Source organism: Pezoporus flaviventris, unplaced genomic scaffold (assembly GCF_033815535.1).
Source record: "Pezoporus flaviventris isolate CSIRO_AGI_PZ_B2104156 unplaced genomic scaffold, CSIRO_AGI_Pfla_v1 ptg000015l, whole genome shotgun sequence".
Taxonomy (NCBI): domain Eukaryota; kingdom Metazoa; phylum Chordata; class Aves; order Psittaciformes; family Psittacidae; genus Pezoporus; species Pezoporus flaviventris.
The window spans coordinates 44131720-44156268 of NW_026892563.1; the positions used below are offsets into that span (position 1 = coordinate 44131720).

A 24549-nucleotide genomic window follows, 5' to 3' on the forward strand; every position below is an offset into this window, starting at 1 on the left:
GTCTACTTCATCAATACCCTCACTGAGAAATCTAGCTTAGCAACACACTGAGGTCAAACTGAACCGAGTCTTTAAAGCACTCATGTAAAGCTCTCAAACTAGTGACATTAAAGTTACATTAGCTCTGCAAGCTACCCTGTCACACACCATCTCTTCTGCCTTCAAACACCATTTTGGCCAGTTTAGCATCTTGAGGAACAGCTTGACATCAAGTCCTTGGTGATTTTTTGCCCTCATTTAGCAAGGTAAGTTTGAAAAGCCAAAGTTTCCGACAAGACCAATAACATCTGCTGATCCAAAAAGGTTTTTCATATTTTAATTGTCTCAACCTCTTTAAGGGTGCTCTTCCTCAACAAAACACAAAGCACTACACAAAGCAATCTGAGTGAGCAAAGTCACCAAACTTGGGTGCTTAAGTAGCATAAGACAGAGGTTCTAAATACAGTCTTAAGCAATCAGTGTACTGTGGCAAAACCACATATTATTCTGTAGTCATTTTTTTCCCCCTTCATTTGTCTTCAGTGTCTCTGCCTGAAGGTGTACAAGAGTAATTAAGTTGTCTACTACACACTGGAAGGAAATGAAGTCTTTGCTAAATAGGAACAGGCACTAGGAAAAAAGGCGATGCTGCTTGGGCTGGAAACAGTTTCAGACCTAAGACATGAACTTTGTTTCTCTCACTTAAGGGAGAGTTTTTTAGAACAGTGGGAGAAAGCAGCCAGAATAGAGTTGATTTCATGTTACATCAGGTTTTAAGTTTTGTTTGGAGCTATTCCATGCCTTTAGACTGCTGAGCTTGGAACCGCTGAGCTCAGGCCAGAAAAGCTCAAAAATTACTCAGTTACATGCATATTCTGAAAACCATTCCTTCCCCAGTATTTTTACTGTGTAAGTCTAGATGTCAGCGTAGCAAAAAGTTATCAGAATGACGGAATACGTGCTGCCAAGGCCACTAAATATAATTAAGTCCAACAGTGGGTTGGCTACCCAGCTATACATGCAAGCCAGTTGGTTGCTATGATGGCAAGGTATCTTTGAAAGCAGCAGTTGGGTTTTGCAATTCAGAGGTTGATAGCAAGTCACTGAGAGGCTTACAACTATCAGCAACCATCTACATCAATTGTGATAAAACCTCTATGACCAGGACCACGATATGCATGTGATACTATTTTACTTATTCAAACTGCAATTTCTGCTTAAACATGTCTCACGAAACAACTTGTGGTCCTTCAACTTCTTCAGATGCAGAATAACACACAGGGCATACACTTGTTTCCCAAATTCCTCCTCAGGTTCTCCATAAAACTACAATTTAAAAGGCAAAATGGACACAACTACTAATGGGATCTGAAAAAAAAAAACCAAACCAAACAACCACTGTAGAAATAGTAACTGACTAGAAGAGATGAGAGAAAGCAGTAAGAACCTTCCACTGTATGTTGATAAAGCACAGCAGCTGAAACCTGAAGTCAGAAGACTGCTACAATAGCCTCAGACACAGCCATCTGCAGTACAGACAGAAGACATATGGAAAAGACAACCATAAGGATACATGCTTAGCAGATCACAGAATGTCTTTGGTCAAGTTACTTGTTTCAAATTCGATTAAGCCACTTGCTTTGATGCATTTATTTTGCCCCACCTTGTGGTGAAAACCAGTTTATGTACTGTGCTGTAGCCATCTGATTAATCTCACAGTGTTCTACTACCATAGAAATCAGAGAGCTATGACCAAGAAGATACTACAAAGCACATTACTTTACAAAAATAGACTTGCTGAGGACTATGTCAGCTGTAGAAAAGAAAATCACCTGACTACTCGTGTTTCTACTGCAGGTAACTTACTCTATTATAAGGTATAATACTGTAAGGAAAGGGTGAGTCATCAATACACTTTCAAGTTTCAGACAGTAATCATTTCACCTCATAGTGCACTACCACCAAAGGCTACCTGTGCTTCAGTACTAGTCCTTTATGACAGTGATACCGAACCCTCAGCAAGATGGACAAAACTATGTGAAAAACTGAGTTTATACAAGCTTCACATCATGACAACCCACAACCAGTAAAGGGCTTAAACTGCCTCTTCATTCCCACAACTCCCAGTAGTAGTCTAGACAGTTTTGCTTTACATTTACACTGTGCAAAGAACAGTTTACATCACCAGCCCCAAGCAGCTACATTAGCTTATCATATTAGCAACACATTTACGAGGGAATTTAGCCAAGGTGGTAGCTGAAGCTGTGTTTGGCAGCTTCTCAGCACGCACATATACAGGTCTGTAATATCAGCATTGCCAAGTCTAAGTTTTAAAGCACTGTCTAAACGTTTAGATTAGACCAATGCCTAAAATAGGGACTGCTTATTTTTTCCACATCTGGACAATCAAAGAGTAAGTTCTAAAGCAGCAAGGGCCAAAAGAAGTCCCCTTAATGATGTTAGTAAGAATACCAAGACACCTGTTATGAAAGACTGGCAAATACATTGTTTGCATTGATACTGAGTGAAAAAGTAAAACGCAATTAAGGTTCATTAACAATTTTTGCTATTAATTTCACCTCCTTTCACAGAGGTTGACTTACCTAGTACTGTTACAGTTGTTGATGACTGGGTATTTCCAAGTGGGAATGTAACTGCCTTGCAAATATATTCTCCTGCATCAGAAAAGCTTACGTTTTTTAAGATGATTGTTGCATCAGTAAGTGAATAGTTTTTAAATGACACTCTTCCTTGGTATTCTCCTTGAACAGATATTCCATATTCAGGATGATGAACAGCAATAGTCTGTGAACTTTTACCGTGTATCTTCTCCCAGGAAACTTGTGCTATTGTTTCATTTACATCAATAATGCATTTCAGTGCAACCTTCTTCCCCCAGACTGCTGTCACATGTGGATCAACAATTGGTCCAGCTAAGGCACCTACAAACAAAAGAATTATTCGTTAGTACACAAGAAGGTTATGCCTCCGAGTCTTCACATTAAGCCTTCTCCAGTAATTAGCTTGCCTTCTTCAAAAGGAATTCATATTTTATTCTGAATAACCACATTTTAGCTTATTCACAGCAGCGTGGAGACATCAGACAAGCACGCTTTAAGCAGTAACAGCAGCTCAACCACTCTTCAGAGAACACTATCACTGATATACAACTTCTTACACAAATGACCTGATAATTGTGTAACTGGTGTTATCGATCTTTTGGGAATTTAACTAGTTGTGAGCATAGCATGTATTCAGATTTACAGGACAAAAAAACCCAACCAGCCAACACCACAGTAATCAGACATGGTACTTTAGCAGTTTAATTGCTGCTCCAGAGCATCAGGTAAAAATTTAACTTAAATTACTACACTGATTTTTAACTTCCAAAAGATATGATTCCTAATAAAGATAATTGAAGGAGAAATGCTTAAGCGTAAATTCTACCACTTACCACATCAGTAACTAGTTAAAAAGCAAAGAATAAAAAAGAATAAAAATGGCAAAATCCCACAAACTACTCCATCTTCATAGTGACAGTCAATCTAAAAATTCAATTCTACCTTCAGAGCCTAGTTTCCAATAGAGATACGTTCCATCATGCACATGCAGTCCTGCTATACTGTAGCGCAGTGTCTTCACATGAGAACTTCTCCTTGTATTTACACAGTAAACAGGCAAGAGAAGGTATAGTTAAGTGTTTGCTTAATAGTCTGTATCATTCCGTTCAATACCTAAAATACTTTCCACAGTAGCAACTACATTCCGAGCTCAGTATTTTACACCACCTTCCTTCAAGAAAAGAAATCCACCAGGACAAAGTAGTTCATTAAACCACCGGTTCATGACTTGTTTTGCCAAACAGATGCTCGAGCGACTTAAATCATTCCTTCTCTTGGAGTAGGCTGCTTAAGTACTAGGCTCTTCAGTTATCAAATCAGTACTCAAGCTGTTACTGTGAAAATTCACCCACGGAATGAGATTCAAGACTAAATTTTAGTAGATCCATTTTCACACACACGAAGAGGTCATTCAACTTGAGACATTAACTGCAGTTTCAGGCAACAAGTTCCTACAAAAGAGAAGCCATGTGCTCAGGAAAGAATTCCCTATCTGTCCTTATGTGTCAGTCCATTGTTAAACGCTTTTCGCTTCCCAGCAATTGATTTTTCAGCCTTCACGCCATAACCAAGTCAATGAAGTCACCCAAACAAGCAATTTAAAGATTCAGCTACAGATTTCTTCAGTATAAATCTACTAACTAATGTCAATAGTATGCAAACATTTAGTTGCATGAGTAAATCAAACTAAGCCAGAACTTTATACCAAGGCTGTTGATATGCCGGGCACCGAGAGGGGCTGGTGAGGGGGAAAAAATAGCTAATAAACTGAAGTTTCATATAGAAAATCTCTACCACGACTAATCCATGAGTCATGCAAGAACATTCTGGCCAGTCTGCTCATGCCTCTTGAACTAATAATACATACTGTTGAGACAGACACTGGAAAGGGGGCAACTGTTTGCACATTAACTGAAATGTGCAGAACTCTGCCCAAATTTTGTCTCCACTTGCCATTGCTATTTTTAGCCTAATACGCCGGAGGTAGAGAGTTCTTAAGGAGTAATTGACTATCATGTTCTAGCTTAAGGCACACAAGGTACAGCTCTGGAAAGTATTTCGGAATATACATATTCTGTAACATCACTCAAGTAAAGAAAAACATACTTTTGTTGAGAAACTGACAACGTGCAGTATTTAAATCTACTGAATCTTAACCTTTACTGAACCTTAACATAATGATCAGCTGTACACAACTCCGACAAACTTGGTACAGAAACGCCTTACAAGTACACTCACACAAAAGCTGCACAGACTTCTAGGAAGTTAAACTGAATTGCAAAGTTAACCCAGTTAGTTGAATACACAAGCTGTTTTGTTTCCTTGCCAGGGTTGGTTGGTGGGGTTTTTTGACAACTCTACTCCCAATAATTAGAGGCTTCAGCTACATAGAGATGACCAGAGCACATTTAAGGAGTCAACACTCAGCTAAGACTTATCTCTTTCATGAAGATGTGAAAATATCCCACCATTTTTTCCACCAAGGAATACTTCCAACAGCTCATGTGTACCATGAAACCATTGGGTTCTCACATGAATATTTTCACACGTCTAACTCTCATTTCTGCCGCTTTCAAGATTTACAGACTGAACTGAGCAGACCTCGGATATATGTATTTATATACATATACACACAGCTATAAAACATTAATCACTTACATCTTGTTCATTGGCATGCTGAAGGAAGTACAGCCAATAGATCATTGCACTGCATTTTAAACGTTTATCTTCTGAAACACGTTCAGGCTCCAAAGTCAGACACACACAAAAAATCAACTTATCTATGCTAATCATTTAACTTGAACTTACATATTCATATAGTTTATACAACAGCATATACATACTCCCAAGCATTTAAAGTTTTCAAAACAGCCTAAAGCTCAAGTGAGAACAAGACACCTTTATTCTGCAATAGCATCTCAGGTTTTAATCTACAGCCACTTAGTATTTAACTAACTTCTTTTGGTTGCCGAGCAATCAAGAGAACACTTCCAACTAGCACATTAATGACCATGCTGATATTCAGAGCTCTGAGACTTAGGACTAAGATAGGTATTTCCTGGTTTACTCAAAGATAGCGTGTGAATAATGAGTTAACAGCTACACACGTACTCCTTTAGAGGCTTACAATGCACAAGATGCTGAAGAACAAGACACTTCAAGGCCACGTTATTAGCTGACCCAAGGTACTGATGAATAGGGCACATTTACTCTTGTAATAAAGCCTGGCTCTCCTCCTCTTGAAATCTGTCACTGAAATCTGACCTTCCTTGCTTGCACTCTCACAATATTGAGGTCCTTGCTGATCATCATTCCCAACACCCCTTAAGGAAATAATTTTTATTTCCTTACTAATCAAGATCTTATTTTGTAACCTCAATGCAAAAACAGCATCATGAAGTTTCCTTACATTTTCCTTTAAATTTGACCAAAGTTTTGGGGATCTTTTATATCCCTTTTTGCTCACTTGAGCCACAAAAAAATAGCTTGCGTCTTCCCTCTCATTTCCTCAATCTCTGAAGGTCGTATGTCCCAACGTATTTTTGAACCACAGAATGAGGTTCTGGCATAACCCACTTAGTTGAAGACATTATCAGATGACTTTCATTGGAGAAATACACTAATTGAGTATCATACCATAAGACGGCACCCTGTCTCATTCATTTCGTAGCTTTGAACCTAACTGTATCATTCAGCCTGTACACACGTTTTAAAACTCCTTGTCTGTACCAGTCAGACAGACTTGCTCCTTTAATGGAAGGCTTCATACTACTGTTCATGTTTCACAGGCAACAGATAGGTGATTTGCCTTGTTTGGATCAGCAAAACATCATCCACTACTGTTTCATATGCGGCCTGGTATTGTTGTTACATACAGTACCTTTGGATTGATTCAGTTTTAGCTCAGTCCCTATGCACTAACTGATTTTTTGATCACACGGTGATCTGATTCATGCTGGTAATACTTCAAGCCCATGTCTATCACAAAACTACCTTGTGCCTAAAGCTAACAGAAGTTACAAAAGTGGATACTCCTCCAAGTTGATCTACGTGACACATCAATTTTCCAGTCTCTTTGCCACATATGAATGAGACTTTCAACCTATTTCACAGGTAACAACTGCAGGCAGACACTGACACACCACAAACCAGCTTCTCCAAAACTGCAACAGTTCCTCTCTATCTCCAATTTTAACAACTGAGATAACTTGAAAGAAAAAAAACCTTGTCATTTACTATTCCTGGCTGCACACCCTACTTAATACCATCAGACCATCCTACCTCAACTTAAAGTCTTAAAATAAAAGTGAAATTGAAAGCTGAACACTGGGTTCTCTCATTTCAGTGTGCAGGAAGGGGAAGCCTACTTTATAAAGCCTCTTGGTTTAGTGGTTTTGGTCACATAGCTTCTAGAGGAACATCGTTTTGGCCTTTGAGTTCTGACACCTCCTGTTTCCTCTCCAAAATGAGCTCCAGTGTTTCATCATTTCACCATGTTTTTAAGTAAAATGATGGGGTTTACATTGTGTTCACTAGCTCTCCAGCTTCAGATCACTGCAAGAATCTCATTCAAAAAAGACAAGCAGTGACCATTCCCACTTAGCTCTCAGAAAGCAGTTTCTGAGTAAGCAAACAACAATAACAATCCTTACAACTCACTTCTAGCACTAAAAGCCACACAACCAAGACATACCAAATACTGACCATGATTAAGAACAGCTCCTGATATCAAGCTTTTCTCACCAACTGAAAAGAGATACAGAGGAAATCTGCAGTCTTGAAAATATAATGACCTTCTTAATACAACAAAGGATTCCTGCTACAAAATGAGAGTACTCCCCACACTTCCAGGCTTCTGATTTGTTGTAATAAACAGATTTTTCTACACATAACAGCCATGCACAAAGCTAATTACAGAAGCTATCCAGTTACCTGCTATACAACTGTGGCCTGATTAACAGCACACTACTGGCAAGTCAGAGACCACACTGACACTTCCTAGCCACTTATTTCGTACTTGCTGTCAACTGTTTCCACAGGAAAATAAAGCCAAACTGCAGAAAACCTGAAGTTTTTCCCTAGATCAACAAGTTATTCATGGGTGTACTGAGCCTTAGCAGGCATTAACAAAGGCATCAACGCAGGCATCTAAGAAGAGTTTGAACCAAGAGTCAAGCAGAGGAACACAAAGCATCCCATTTTGGTGACACCAAACTGCTATGTCGGCACAACTTAGCATGAAACACTCTTTTTAAGTCCGGGCTCAGCATCACTGTTAGGTCAGTTTAGTTTTAGCTGCCATCAGAAAGCTTAGACTCATTCTTACAGCCTTCCTGCATCAGCATTCATCAGGTACCTAAGAGAGTCCAAGCTACAAGAACTCACTTGTTTTCTTCTGATTTAGCCTTCTGAATTGGCTGACTCCCTGCCCAGTGAATCACAAGTGGCAATGCACCATAGACAACAACAGCACAGCCACACATTCTAGTGGCATCCTCAGATTTCTTTAGCTTGCAAATCAAATCACTTAAGGACACTGCAGAAACCAAGTGTTTGAAACCTCAACTTGAGGCTTTATAAAAATATACCCTTAAATTACTGGGAAAAAGTCAGTGTGTGTCTTTTGAGTACCACAGCACAACCAAATTACTGTGTCAAAAATAGGAGCAGAACCAAAAATGGAAGAGATTCAAGACCGAGTCCAAAACACTTCAACACTGGTTTCCAATTTGAATGGTTAAGCAAATACTTGGGGGGAAAAACTGCACTTGCATCAAAGAGATAGCATTATAACCTGGTGGTGGTCTCACCTAAGATCTGCTTTATCACAATCCTTGCTTGAAGTGGAGCGCTAGTTTGTCCATGAAGTTATTTCACAGAAGTGGGCTGGGAGCAGAAACATGTCATGAGGGTGGCTTCTATAAGCACAACATTAACAAGACTCAGACCACGTTGCCTTTCTTGCATTGCACTCCTTTTAAAGCAAACCAGAGGCGCATTATTTCCATCTTAGAAGAGCAATTCTTACAACCCTGCTCAGTGCTCATCACAACGGTATAAGATGTGTACAAAAGCCTACAAGAAGGCAAAAAAAATCTGGTGAAATGAGGCATAGCAATTGAATAGTCTGAAGCTGAGACTACTGAAATCCTCTCAGCCTTTCTGTGCATTCACCAGCTATCTCATGCTGCTTTTTCATTTTACTAATGCTCAAGGGACTTAATGTCCAAGCCTTTGAATCCAGAGGTCAACCGATACCAAAAGGAAACTAAGAACATTACGACAACAATTGCTTAAATAATGACATATTCCTAGATTTCTCCCATTACATTGATATATCACTACTGCGGCTCACACACATTCATCACTTTGAAATGCATCTATTAACTTCCAAATGTTAACTTTTCATACCTACAAACAGACCAAAACTAGCTTCCAGTCTTAACTTCCTCTAACACGCAAGCAGCTCTCCTCTAGGTGACTATAGCCTACATGCTTACAATGGCTACAGTAAAGGGAACATGATTTCCAGTTGACAACTGTAAGAAGCTGCACAAAGCTAATTTTTCTCAAGCAACCTTGAGACATTTAAGACACAAGCCAAAAGAACTGGTTGAGTTTGGGAATGCATGAAAAGATCAGTGTCAGTACTGTCTCAAAACTGTTGCTGAAGCAGGAGCTTTTACTTAAAACAAACTCTAAACAGATTCTCACTTAAGTGCTATCGTAGATTGGTCTGCAGAACTGTTAAGATACTTTAAACCTCCCCCTGCTGCTCCTAAGGATAGCACTGACAATGTAACACACTATCGTGCCAAGAAGCTCACATTACTCAACCCCTTCATTCCTCACAGCTGATGGAAGGGGCGGTCTATCTTCCTCTAGCACTTAATCACACGTATACCTCTCTCTATATAGATAGATATCAAAGAACACTGATATCTCTGGGGGAACCTACAGCTATCATTCACAAAAATAGCCTCCAGAGCCCACAGAGAGAAGATCCATATTGCCCGCAGAAAGGCCAGATAATACAATACTGGGCAAAATACTCTTACCCCAATACAAACGAGTCAAGATGATAACGCATGCAAACCTCTACAGCGCCATAATAAACACTTAGCAGCAAGACTAACGTTTTCATCACAGAAAGCAAGGAAACATTATTTTACTCTAGAGCAATATGAAGTCAAAGAAATAAGTAGTTAAACTCAGAGTGTAACATCAGCATAGCTTGAGCCCAACTTATATAGTAATGAGTTGGAACTTCCAAAAAAGGGGTTTTTTAGACACTTGAAGTCAGGCATGGCTATGACCCACTGTTATTCCACAATGCCATTTTCTTTACATGTTAACTGGTGCTTCTCTTCGAGTTCCACCATCTTCACACAGGGTAAAGACTGTGCCCTTGCCACTTCCTATCATGCTGCAAAGACCTACAGTATCAAGCAGCAGGAAACTAAATAGTCTAAGACTCTAGAGGAATGTTTAAAAAAAGGTTAGGCTCATGATTCAATTTGAGTTGTGAAGGACACTCTCAGAAACTCAATTTTATAAGGTTAAAGCTTTAAATCTAACTACTCACCAAGAATGCTTAAAGTCCCATGAACTTTAAAACTTCATCCAGAATTTCAACTGAAACCATACTAGCATTAGCATCATTGTCTGTTTTACACGCTCCTACATTATCTTTTATGTACGCTAACACATAGTAAATAAAGACATTCATGTTTATCCTGATAACTGAGCATCAGATGTTTACAAGACACGCTGAACTAATAAGTGAGGCAAGCTACAAGGCAGCTGGAAACTCTTCCGCAATCAATATTACAACCTCAGTTTAAGCAATCCACCAATCCCACTGCTTTTAAAAGGAAACAAGCGAGAGGATGTGCTCTTTGCCCAACAAATGGGTCAAGCTCTAAAGCACTACTGGAGAAGAACATCTTTAGTCCTACACCCTCAAAAAAACAGTACTAACAAACAAGTAGCGCACAAGTTATCCATGAAAACATACACCACTTCCTCTCCTAAACACCAGAAAATGCTTCACATTTCCATCCAAGTCAATTCAAACACCCAAAAACTAGACCAACAGATACAAATACACTAAAAGAAGAGCAAATGATTTTAAAACAAGCAGTTACTCATGTAACTCAGACCTTTAATTGGCAAGTTTGATACAGAGAGTTCCAGGCAGCATCCAAAAAGTCTTTTGGAACACAAAAGATGAGTCAGTGGTTCTGACAAGCCAGCCTGTAGGAAAAGCTTCAACTCATCCTTTGTGTCACCCAGTTCAAACACAGAACCAAAATATCTAACAGATATAGTGGCAGGTCAAAGGGAGCATTGTGCCTCTGTTCTGTATCTTGGCAGGGCTGCCAACTAACTGCATTAGATACAGAAAAAACAAGACTGAAGTTATACATAACTTTATATAACATTTATATAACATTAAAGCATACATTTTTTTCCCAATCTGGAATAAGCTTCAAGTACTAGTTGTGCCAAATTAAAATAGTAGTCAGCAGGAACAAGTGTAAGTCGCAGTTACAGGATGTTAAATAGCTGATTAGAGAGCTGAGACTGTTCTGAAAGTTACAGCAAATATATAGTGATTATGTTTCAAGAATTTAAAATGCCACTCCAGAATATGCAGATACAGAAGGAAATTCCCTGTTCTAGCCAACATCAGTGAGGTTCCATCAGCAGTTACTCAGCTTGAACACCATACTTCAGCTATTAGCCAACTACAGAGTCTGAAATGAAGTGGGCTCAAAGGCCCAGAAAACATGACCTACAAGGAAGGGTTGGAAGAACTGATTGGGGTTCTCAACGGCAACCCCATAAAGGTCCTGAAGTACTTACACTGCAAAAAGAGAATGCCTGCACTGCCAAATATGCCAGTGGAAACGAGCAAGGAGATAAACTGAAACAACAAAAAACTCCCTGAGATCAAGGAAACCTTTGATGCTACAGAAAGTTAATCCCTCAAATGAACACCCTGGTCGAGCTGGAAAAGCTCCATGACCTTCAGAAAGGTTTGATGTTTAGTGTTAAAACAACAAGCACCCAAACTAGCTTCAGCTGATCCTGCAATAGGGTTGAGACATGATGTGTTTCTCAAGGATTTTGCCAGCCTAATTACTGTAAGATTATTAGCAGACATTTTTATCAAAGCCATGATCTGGTATTCCTTTAAATTCTTGTTAGTTGATACGATACACATCTGACAGACTCAATTACAAGCTCTCCTTTCTGGAGCTTATTTCCAACAATCCATTCAATACACTTATATTGCTCCCTCACAACTATTTGCTTCACCCAGACTCCACTACTCTAAGATGATTGCAGACTACATTGCTTTTAGAAATCTCATTCTGAGTCCTCTCAATAGCAACCTGCTTATATACACTTATTTCACCTGTTTCAAGACTATCCTCACTTGCTTTGCAAATCAAGGAACTAACAGTTATGCATGAAAGAACTCAACCTGCTCAAATAGATAGCTGTCTTCTCACCAAACATTTTTCACCATTTGCTTCTTCTATTTGTACCCTTTCCATAAAGGTTGTCTCCTTCAGAGGGACAGCCATCTCACAGCATATAATCAGTCTTCCCTATTACTTATTCCTTATATTTGGACCCAAAGGCAGATACTCAACTTTTGCCATAGATATTTTTCAAGAGCTTTTAACTCTTCAATGACACATACATGAATCCTCATGAAATCTCTATTAACATCAGTTTGTTCTCAACAGAGTCACCGTGACATACTCAAATCATTCATTAGAGATGACTTTTCTCATTCTCAGCCACAAATAAGAGCTGGATAAATGACAGCCTTCAGCTTTGAGAAAAATAACTCAGACTAACACCTAATGGCTTAGCTTTAGGTAGCTAGCACTTCAACTTCCTGCCTTTTATAAATCAAGTAGACAGAAGTACAGCTGCTTTTAAGTCAGCCCCATCACCTACTACCAACTGCCTTTCATGATACAAAGAGACGATTACATACATTAAACAAAAAACAATGATTTTCTGGACATCAATTCATTCTTATAAGGTTTCGATTGGCAACAACTAAAATATCTGTGTGTTATCAGCACTATTCTCAGCCAAAAGCCCAAACACAGCACTGCACCAGCTACTAGGAAGAAGCAAAATAACTAGTCCAGCTCTTCAAAGCTAAGTCCAGTAGTTCCAGAACTGGCATTACAATGCCTTAAGTTCAAAGCAGATGCCAGCATCATACCATGACAGAGTACATGCTTAAAAACAGCATGCTACCTACTTCACACCACTATGTGCAGCTGCTTTCATGCAAGACCTCTGGCAAAGTCAGGAGTCTAAGAGTACAAAACTGAGCAGACCACACAGCTTTGTCTACAGTGCAGAGATAAGCATGAGGTATTCAGGCTGCTATAAACCACATTTTTCTACCACATTCAGAATTGTATGCAAGATGGTCAGCTGCGCCAGTGAAGAACAATCCAGAGGAGGCAAGGCTTACTGTAGGATTTTCCTTCAGGTGAGAGTTGCACTTAAGTCAAAGACACACCTGACCTTAGCAGGATTGCCTATACAATTGGCTGACTATACAGATTAAAGCAAGGCATCAAAAGATATCTGACTACAAAGTAAACGTGTGACCTGCATATTTGATATAGTTTATTGTAGACTAAGATGGGGTGTTAATCTGCAGCCTTACCTTTCAGTAACACTTAGATAAAATGCTTCAAACCTATGGCAGTTCTAGTTTGATATTCCTTCCCTGCATGCCACGTATACTTCGTCATCACCTGGAAACCTAACAGCACAGGACGTCAGGATTTGCGCTCCAAGGAAAAAAATGACCCAGAGTAGTCACATACAGAAATACAAGCAATAATGTGCAGGGGGAGTTTGTCAGGACAAACATTTACTCCTAACAGTTTCAGCTGTCCCAAGTCTTAAACAGGGGAAACTGAGGTTAGATGGGAGGAAGAAGTTCTTTACTGTGAGGGTGGTGAGGCACTGGAATGGGTTGCCCGAGGAAGTGGTGAATGCTCCATCCCCAGTAGTGTTCAAGGCCAGGCTGGACAGAGCCTTGAGCAATACAGCCTACCATGAGGCATCCCTGCCCACGGCAGGAGTGTTGTAGCTAGATGGTCTTAAGGTCCTTTCCAACTCTAACCATTCCATGATTCTTTAAACCTGATCCGATCTGTCAACTTAACTCTCAGATGGCTCTTAAGTGCCGATCCATTTCCCACTGACTTTGCAAGCTTTCTGGCAAGGAGTTCCAGAAGTCTTGCATCCAGTTCTGAAAGCACCTTCTTTGCTTGCAACTCGCCTCCTTTCAGCTTCATCTGATGAACACCTATTTTTGCACTGCAAGACTTTATCTGCATGCACATTGTCAACATCACGCATTATTTCACACATCCCACCATATTCCTCCCACTCCTACCCTTCTCCTAAGAAGTCACCTCTTTCCTCAACTGAGAAGTCTTAGCTGGCTTCACTTCGAAGCCCACCTTCATATTTTTGACCCTTGTTGCTCTCCACTGACCTTACTTCAGCCTTACCATCTTGTTTTGCTTTTATTATCAAGGAACCAAAACCAGACTATTAGAAGAACATGCAAACAACCCATTTACACATTAGCACAGCATGTCTTTTACTCCGACATCTGGTTTGCCCCAAGGTAACACAGAAAATCATCACAGAACTTACTGCATACTCAAGGCCCTGTTTCTAAGTACACAACGTGAATAATATATGAAGTTTACTCCTTCCCTTCTTAAAGGGGACCTCACTGGCATCACAACATTCTTCCTTAACTCTGTGCAATTCATCTTTCTTCCAACTTGCTACCAGGAACAAGTAATTATGTATAATTGAGGCATCTCGTGCTCCAGGAAATGCAACAGACAAGATCCTACTAACCTCCAACACCACCAAAACTGTAGCTTCCACCATATGACTTCTCTCCAGAAAAAGGTCCCAGCAAGACCTTTTGCCACTGTGACTGCTGTAACAGAAGGTTTGGTCAGATAAATATCCTCCCACGCTTCCCTCCAGACTCCAAACCTCCCAACTCCCTATTTGGAAATGCAATTTAATGCTATTCAACGCCATCACAATATCATTTGGGGTTTTTTGGTTGGTTAGTTGTGGGGTTTATTGTTTGTTGGGATTTTTTTTTGGAAAAGAGGGAGAAAAAGAAGAGGACAATTGGAGGTGTGAGATCAGACATTAAATATCACAGTCCAAAGAGTTACTGCCCATCACTCCTGCTTCATTTCAAAATCAAGGAGTTACCACAGCAGCACAGTCTCTCCCACCCAGCCACAAAGTTGTAAAAATGTGGGTTGGTATTCCAGGAGATGCACACTAAGTTCAACAAACAATTACCCTTCCAAGTTACATGGCTGTTGTTTCAGCACTACCATATAATAAGCTTGCCATCACAGAGACTAACAGAAACACAAGGCAACTGCAATCAGAATCCAACTGCAATTAGGATCCAAAAATACAATAAAAAGTCATCAGTATTGCAATTTTGTCATTGCTATTTGCTGTCTTTCATTGTAGGGTAGAAAGCCACTAGTGGTGCCCCTCAGGGCTCAGTATTAAGGCCAGTGTTGTTTAGTGTCTGTATTTATGATCAGATTGAGCGGATCAAGTGTACCCTCCATAAATTCGCAGATGACACCAAGTTGGGTGGGAGTGTTGATCTGCTGGAGGAGGACAGAAAGGCTCTGCAGAGGGATCTGGACAGGCTGGATCGATGTGCTGTGGCCAGTGGTACGACAGTCAACAAAGTAAAGCAACAGGTCCTGCACTTGTACCGCAACAACCCCACACAATGTTACAGGCTTGGGGAAGAGTGGCTGGAAAGCTGCTCAGCAGAAAAGGACCTGGGGATGCTGACCAATAGCTGCTGAACATGAGCCAGCTTGTGCCCAGGCAGCCCAGAAGACCAACGGCATCCTGGCCTGTATCAGCAGTAGTGTGGCCAGCAGGGCCAAGGCAGTGATCACCCCCTGTACTCGGCACTGGTGAGGCTGCACCTCGAATCCTGTGTTCAGCTCCGCACCCCTTACAAGAGACACTGAGGTGCTGGAGTGGGTCCAAATAAGGCAAACAGAGCTGGTGAAGGGTCTGGAGCACAAGTGTGATGGGGAACAGCTGAGAGACCTGGGGGGGTTTATTCTGGAGAAGGCTCAGGGGGGATCTTACTGCTCTCTGCAACTACCTGAAAGAAGGTTGTAGCGAGATGGGGCTCAGCCTCTTTCTTCCCAGGTAAAGAATGACAGAGCAAGAGGTAACGTCCTCAAGCTGTGCCAGAGGAGGTTTAGGCTGGATATCAGGAAAAGTTTCTTCACCAAAAGGGTGATCAGGCATTGGAACAGTCTTCCCATGGAAGTGGTGCAACCATGCAGACAGGCCCTTGGTGACATGGTTTAGTGGTGGACTTGGCAGTCAGACTCGATGATCTTAAAGGCCTTTTCCAACCTAGTTGATCCTATGATTCTTTTCTGCTACACAGCAATATATACACACAGTGCCACGCTAATTATAAGGGTAACTGCCATGTGTATCTTGCTGGATTACCTAGAAAGCTCATGTCTGTCCCAAGAGTATAAATTACTAACAGCAAGACAGTCTTCACATAATCATCCTGCTTTCATCTGTGAGACCCAGACACTGAGAATGCTCAAGTCCCAGGAATCACTGGTTATCAGTACCAGCTCACAGAGGACATGCACTCACAGAAAGCTTGCCATGTCTCCAAGGTGTTCAACAGGTCACCTCTGACACGGGTATAAGTTATATTAACCATTTCCAACGAGGACACCTACCAATTACCACAAACACAAGTGAACTCCAAGGTATAGGATTTTTGTAATGCATTTATCATTGGCAAAGGTACACAAGCTCTAATACCGATCTAGAGAATAATGACTTCATGTAGGTAAGAGCCAAGGGTCCTCTAGAGGTCACTTAGTCCTGCTCAAAGATCCACTTACATCAGACTACTTGAAGACTCATCCAGTTAAGTTCTGAAAATCACTACAGAATGAGTTAGATTATTCAACCACTTTGGGCACCTGCTCCAATGTCTCATCTCTGTCAGAAAGCAGCATTTTTTCCTTACACTAGCTCTGAATTCCCCACATGCCGGCTTGTTCCCGTGCCACACCTCTGAAGAAAGCCCTGCGCTGCCTTCTTGACACACTCCCATCAAGCAGCATTACGGGCTCCTTCCCTTCAGCCTTCCCTTTTCTAGGCTGATCAGGTCCAGCTATTGCAGCCTCTCCTCATACACCCCAAGCTCCAGTCCCCAGCTAACACAGTGGTCCATCACCAGGCTCGCTCCAGTATCTCAGCATCCCTCTGGTACTGAGGAGCCCCGGACAGGGCACAGTGCTTCAGGGTCAAAAAGAGGTGAAGGACCCCTTCCCACAACCTGGGATGCTTAACATATGCTTAACACAGCCCAGGATGAGGTTATCTTTCTTTGCCTCAAAGCTGCTACAGGTTCAATTTGTCTTTCATCAGGACCCTATACGTTTGCACCTGCCAACCTGCCCTCCATCCAACTGAACCACAGGCTATGCTGTTACATGGGGGTTATTCCAATCTGGATGTGAAACTTAAAATCATACCATCATTTAGGTTGGAAAAAACCTTTAAGATCATTAAGTCCAACCATTAATGTCTAAGTGGTGAAGCTGATCACTGATCATTTCCCCGTTGGATGATGTGGGCTTCATTTTCCATACCTACATACTTCATGTTCTTCCCATGCTACACTGCATTTGTCAGACTTCACTTGTCCGTTCATTATTAACAATGTCTTAAGTTTGCCTTATCTATGGACTCTGAAAAACAACTTCATTTCTGAATTTCACAATTACCCATTTAAAGGTGTGCCATACTGAAAAGTAGGGTCTATGAAATTCCTATTAAACTTAGCCGACAATGAAGTTTTAAGCACAAATAAGATCTCCTGACCTCAGATAACTATGGAGGAAAAACAACCAAAAGCCCCAACAAAGAGCATTTCAACCATTTTGAGGAACAAGACAAAAGGGAGAGAAATACTGTTGTATTAACATCTTTGTTTTCATTAGGATATTACTTTTAGATAGTAAGATGAAGGCAGAAATTAACGTCAGGCAAAACCAGACATGGGTCCAGCTTTAAATGCATAAAGTAACGTGGCATTCTCTAAGAGACTGCTCAATGCATTTGGTGATTTTAGTGCACACGGTCCTTACAGAATGCTCAAAAATAAGCTAGCAAAAACTTCTGTACAAGCAAAACTTTGGAACTGCTTACAATAAACACCCAGGGAGCAGGATTTGGGGCTCGGGGGGGAGGTTGGTTTGGGGGGTTTGGGGGTTTCTTTTGGTGAAATTTTAAGGAAGAACCTGAGATTTTGCTAAGCCTATAGCAACAGTTGTAAGCATTCAGCATTCCCTGTCCTCAGAACTGTACCTACTACACTGAAAGTAGAAAACCTTTAAACACTGGTCAGGAACACTAACGTGTGTAATGTCTTTCTAGATGAAGGGACTAGACCTGCAATCCCCAGGAAATCCCTGGTTCCCTTAAACAGACCACTCCTCCACTTATCATAAGTTGTCTTCCCATGTACCACCTACTCTTGGAAGAACTGAAGTCCAGGGGAGAAGGGAGGTTGTACTTTGCACTACACAAAGCAGCAAAGTCAAGGAAGTTCAGAAACACAGCTAAACATTAACTGCGTGTTTTCCCTTTCCTGTAAAGTTTTGAATGTTATCTGCCAATGTCATTTGCAGCCATACAACAAAACATAAAATAAGCGTATTTTGTCAGGAGCAGCAAGCCATTACATACAGTGCCTAAGTCTCAGCTGCTCATGACAGGATCTGGTAAGTTATCAGTGACATTACAAAGTTATGCAGACGCCTGCTGCCCTCTGCATTGTTGATGCTGCTGGCTCTTTTTTATAGCTTGTAAGGCCATCCTCCACTGCAAGCTATTCCAGGAAGCTAACCCTTTTTTTGTCCAGGAATTGAATCTAAACAATAAGCCTAGTAACCAATAGCCCAGCGTACTAATGCTGTGTAATAGCTGCTCAATTCACATTCTCAGGAACTGTCACACCGCTACCCAGCTCTGTACTGTAAGAGACTAGTCCTGTCGGCTACTTACTGAAGTAACACAAGAAACGCAGGCAAATCGTTCCTTAAGTCTCTAAGAGTTATTACTTATATTAGAAGTTAACAATCGGATCCAATTTTAAAGCAAGCTTTTAGCAGGCAAATTATGGGAAAAACTTGCTTCAGACTTTGCTTAGACATTTTATCCTTAATGGAAAGGAGCTTGTCTTCCAGGGTGCCCTGGGTTCAGCAGTAGCAGTCATTTTTCTTCTTCTTAGTAGCTGGTGCAGTGCTGTGGTTTTGACTTCCAGCCTGGGAACAACACCGATGTTTTTAGTTGTTGCTAAGTAATGATTACTCTGATCAAAGACCTCCCCAGTCTCATGCTCTGCCAGGGAAGAGGGGAAGCCGGGAGGAAGCAGAGACAGGACACCTGACCCAAACTGACCAAAGAGGTATTCCATACCACAGCACATCTTGCCCAGGATGTAGAACTGGGGGCAGTTACCCATAAGGGTTAGATCACTGCTCGGGTCAGGCTGGGTATCGGTCTGCGGGTGGTGAGTGGTTGTGTTCTCTTCCCTTGTTATTTCCCTTATCATTATTATTATTGGTGGCAGCAGCAGTGATTTGTGTTATACCTTAGTTACTGCTCCTATCTCAACCTGTGCGAGTTACATTCTTCTGATTCTCCTCCCCATCCCCCTGGGAGCATGGAGAGGAAAAAGGGGGGAAGTGGGCGAGCAGCTACATGGCTCAGAGTTACCAGCTGGGCTTAAACCATGACACAGAGCTAGCAACTGTAGTATACTAGCTCTTACCTACACATACTCAAAATGAGGCTTATTTAGACTGAAAGGAACTTCTGGAGGTTATTCAATCTGATCCCCAACTGAAAGCAGGGCCAACTTTGAAGTCAGCTCAAGTTGCTCAGGGTCATACCACAGTTAGGTTCTCAATATTTTCAAGGACAGAGATTCTACAGCCTGTTTTAGTGCTTCATTCTGTGCGGGAAACCATACTGCTAACATGTTATTAGAGTTTCCCTTGTTGCAGCTTGTGACTTTGCCTCTTATCCTTTCCCCGTGCACAGCCAAGGGGACTGTCTATTTTCTCTCTCAACTCCTATTCAACAGTCCTAGCCAGCAATTAGGACCCCCACTTTAGACTTCTCTCAAAGCTGAAGAACTTACTTCTCAGCCCCTCTTCATACATCATTGTGCTACTGACTCCCTACTTAGAGGCATTCCACAGACACATCAGGATCTGCCTTCTATTTGGGAGCACAAAACTGGACACGCTAATCCAGATGCAGTCTCACAAGCTCTGAAAAAGAGACTAATTGCTTGCTTCGATCAGTTGACCATGCCCAGTATGCTCTTTTACACCGGAGGCACTTACAGACCCACGAGAAATTCCACTTCCTATCCTTTAAAGCTGCTTTTTACCAGTTAGTACATCTATGCTGCTGCATGGGGTCATTCAACCCCAAAAAGGCTTGTCATCTACTTGCACTGAATTTCATGAAGTTCCTGCTAGCTATTTCTCCAGACCATAGACATCCCACTCAATTAGCCCTGGTCTCCAGCATACAAACTGCCTCTCACAATCTGGTAGCATCCACAAACTTGCTGAAAAGTGCACTGCTGACCTGGAAGAAGGGCTGTAATGCAAACTGCCCTTGCACTGATCTATACAGGCATGCCACCAGTAACAAGCCTCTGGGTGGACTTGGTACAGCTGATCAGAACCTCTCAAATCTATCAGTACACACAGTTTATCACCCATTTAAAACTTACCTAAACCACCTCTCCCCAACTGGGCTATAAGGATGTTTTAGGAAACCTTGTTAAAAGCCTCTCCAGGTTAGTAACACTCAGCATTCTTTCCTTCCACATCTTCCTTTTGTCCTACGTACTTAGAGCTGTCAGTTCAGGACCTCTTTTTAGAGCAGCCTCAAATGGTGGAGACACCATATCTCCTTTTCCTCACTTCAATTTTCACCTTATTTGCAGCCACATCGATTTATCACACCTAAGCCACACCTCTGGAGTCTTGGAAAACACAGCTGTAGAGTTGCTCTCAAAATACATCACCAAGGGAACTTTAACAGCTGCATAGTCCTTCCCTCTTCCTGTAATGCAGAGCAGTCAGCAGAATGCATAAAAGATCTTACACAGAAATATGTCTCAACAGTAGATTACATTCGGATGTGCCAGAAGGTTACATAGGCTACTAAACATCCATGTGAAGACACTGATGCATCAACTGCGATAATTAATCTGGTTATAGTCAAAAGCCTTATTATTTTACAGCCATCAAACCTAACACTTGTCTTATTTATATAGAACCATAGAATGGTTTGAGTTGGAAGGGACCTTAAAGATCATCTAGTTCCAAACCCCCACCATATACACTATGTGCAGAAGCTTGAACTACCTCTAGTACCACCAACGGCTGAAACAGAGCTACAAAGAACTTTGTATATTTCTTCCTATACAAGATAGCCTGGATAAATGGTTATACCGCACTTGCTATGGTTATATTGCACATGCTAATTATCAGATGTATACTTTTATGATACCTCAGCTACTAGCAACACATTGGAACAGGACACATTTAAATCTCCTAAGAGCTGATTAATGGTATGGTCACAACCATCACCTTCTCATGGTTGATTTACACTTTAAATGTTGAAGTACCTTCATGAAGTCATAACAACATTACCTCTGTTGCAAGAAAATTTACCTTTTGAAGTCAAAAGTGCATTGAAATGTTTAAAGCACAGAAGCACCATCACTGGTGAAGGGCTGAGCAGTAGGATTTCATAACGCAAACGTTAGCAATCTTTACAAATATGTTCAAAAATGGCACTAAGCTTAACAGCTCTTAATCTGTGCTCCTCTGACCTCTAGTAATAATATTCAATAGAGTTGAATAAGCTTTTTTATTTCTATTGTGGCAAGTGCCAACACTTGATGTAAGAAAAATCAAAGTAATTTCAGGAAAAAAAACTACCCCAAGTTATTACTAGTCAAAAGTCTTGCCCCCTCAGTTACTCTGTTACTATGAAGAAACTCCTTGCATTTGATGTAATTTAACTTACACTTGACTAAACTGACTATTGCTCTATCAGATTATATACACTGAAAAAAATTAGTAAAGGTAGTTACCCAACTTGACCCTAATCTCAACTTCTCCATTCTATCTCCAGCTTTCCTTCATTAGGCTTTTCTTAAGGGTACTTGCCCCAGCAACAATTAGTTTTCACCTTAACCATATGCAGCATGAGTGGTATGGCAATTAAGAAGCAAGCAACAGAAGTGAGCAAAGAATGCCCACACAAAACAGGATTAAGACAAATTTAAGTCAAATGCTAATTTTCAATCTTCTAACTCAAGGGCTAATGAAAATAACAGATCCAAAAGTAACTAATAAATTCCTCAAGCTAGCCGAGTTTGTTTTTTCAACTTGACTGTATGCACACCAGATACTGAGATGTGTTTGACTAACCTTTACTCACCTTTTAGCAAGTTGGGGGTTTTTTGGCAGGAAACCGCCATTTCTATGACCTCTAATTCTGCATATGCCATTGCGTTTCAGTGCTAGAACTGGTACCTTTCAGGTATTGAGAACAGTCACTTTAGGAAAACCTTCTGTTCAAACTAATTCTAGAAAGTTACTATGGACAAGTTTAAAAACCACCATGTAATACCAGCCTTGACTAATAGACAGGAGAAAACAATGATCCCCAGTAGACATACAAAGATATTTTAAATGACAGATAATGAAAATGTGATGGGAGGAAGGAAGGATAAGCAAGAGCCATCTACTGCTGCAAGTAATCCTAGTGCACCGGGCAACTGAAGACAAGCTCTGCTTGACTAGACTTCATGCTGAGAATGTCAAAGCATGCTATTTTAAGGTATTACAAATTTAATATGACTTTTACTTTCATACACTACTTAAAGAACCAAAAAGAAGCAAAAATGTTGAACAGAATGCAGCAGTGATTAAAGAGGATAGACTGGAAGCTTGTTACTTTTCACTACTTGAACTCCTACTGACTTTCTGGATAACATGACAACATTAAACTTGACCCACTCAGTTCCCCACACCTGGGAGAATAGAAGTAAAAGGCTAGGAAATCAAAGTTTCAAGACTCAGAAAGATTTTTATTCTTTTGGCTTTTATTCCAATGTTATTCTATTGGCAACTCATGGACAGAAAAAACCCCAACTTTTGAGTTCACATTTGAAGCAGTTCCAAGTCTAGAAGTTAATTACCTGAAAAGAATGAGGAGAAAAATAACTCCTGAAGCATTCACCTATTGGATAACTAAAAAAGTTTGCTTGTTTGGTGCTCTGACTATGACTTGAAGTTGCACTATGCCTTGAAGCTCTTCACCGTGAGCCTGTGTAGTAGTAACTTGCATACCAAGCAACCACTAGCCTACCTTTTCCAGAACCAAGCCAAATATTGGCCATCAGCACCCTCAAGAGTCTTACTCGTACGTATCTACACCTCATTTCAACCCACTGTTTTAAACCTTCACTGTCTGTTCACAGTCAGGGGAGTAAAACAAGCTTTCACCTAACAACTTTCTCATCTCTCCTCACTTTATAGGCAGAAACACAAACATTTTCCCCGACATCATCTTTACCACACATTTCACTGTTTAATGGCTTCTCATCTATTTCCTTGTATTTTATCCACATTCAGCTTTTCCCATCTCTTCTTTCTTAGCTATTCTTGGGACTTCTTCCCCCATTTATATGATACTCTTTTCTAGTCAATCTATCTGCTTCTAACCAGAAACAGACAACAGCGATAATGACCCCTTCACCTACAACTAAAAAATCTGGATCAACTCATCTCATGCCTAACCCAGTCACTCATCCTCTTCTCCATCCTCTCAATAAAAATACATCACTGCATTTCAAATAGCTATAACGTGAGGTACTGAATACAACTGTCCTTCAAATAAGTACTTTTCAAAAATCATGGTTTAAGTAAGCTAACCCTACCAAAAGACCCCATACAAAACTGCACATGGAACCATAAACTGGTTTGGGTTAGAAGGTACCTTTAAAGGTCATATACTCTGTCTCCCCTTCAAACAACAACTACAATACCCAACAACACACTGCATAACAAAATAAGAGTTAAAGAATTGCACCTACAGCTGTTCTTCACTAAGAAAATATGGCCATTCAGTTAGTATTCAATTATCAGGTCCATAAGAAAATTCCTCTGAGAAACTTCTGCATTTGTGTCTACACACCACTCAGTATCACCACACCACCATTTAATCAGGATTAAAAAAAGTTAATACAGAGTCAACACACCAGGTTCATTCAAAGTTGGAGACAAGAAGCCCAAGTACAAACAGTGCTAGAGCAAAGTCATCTGTCATCACGCAGCTCATCTTTAGGGAGCAACGTATCAGGACTCCAGAACAGGCAGACAACACAAGCAATCTCAGCACTCTCACTTCTTTTCAGACTCACCTAACAAGTCTGTAGCCATAAGTTCCAATAAAGAACTCTGGACAAAGTTACATTCAACTACAGGACAGCAGGTCAAGCTACCTCCAACAGCAACCAACAGGTACAACACATGATGGAAATTAATACTCATCAAGTTTATTGCTCTTCAACAGATAACTGAACCAACACTAAGAAAAGGACATTTACTAACAGCACTATAAGTATTTGGCACTTTGCAAGATGACCTTTTACCAGGCTGTATACCAGGTTTTGTATTTCTCTTACCCTACTTCCATTCACTACTGATTTCGTTTCTAAACA

General features: G+C 40.7%; 1 protein-coding gene across 4 annotated transcripts in view; it reads right to left on the reverse strand.

Moving 5' to 3' along the window:
* Positions 1-24549, reverse strand: part of NECTIN3 (nectin cell adhesion molecule 3) — a 62216-nt gene that overhangs the window by 32718 nt on the left and 4949 nt on the right. For all 4 annotated transcript variants that reach the window (XM_061454375.1, XM_061454372.1, XM_061454374.1 and 1 more), the window contains exon 2: positions 2583-2921. In XM_061454375.1, coding sequence (XP_061310359.1) covers positions 2583-2921 — 339 coding nt within the window. The remainder of the gene's footprint in view (positions 1-2582; positions 2922-24549) is intronic.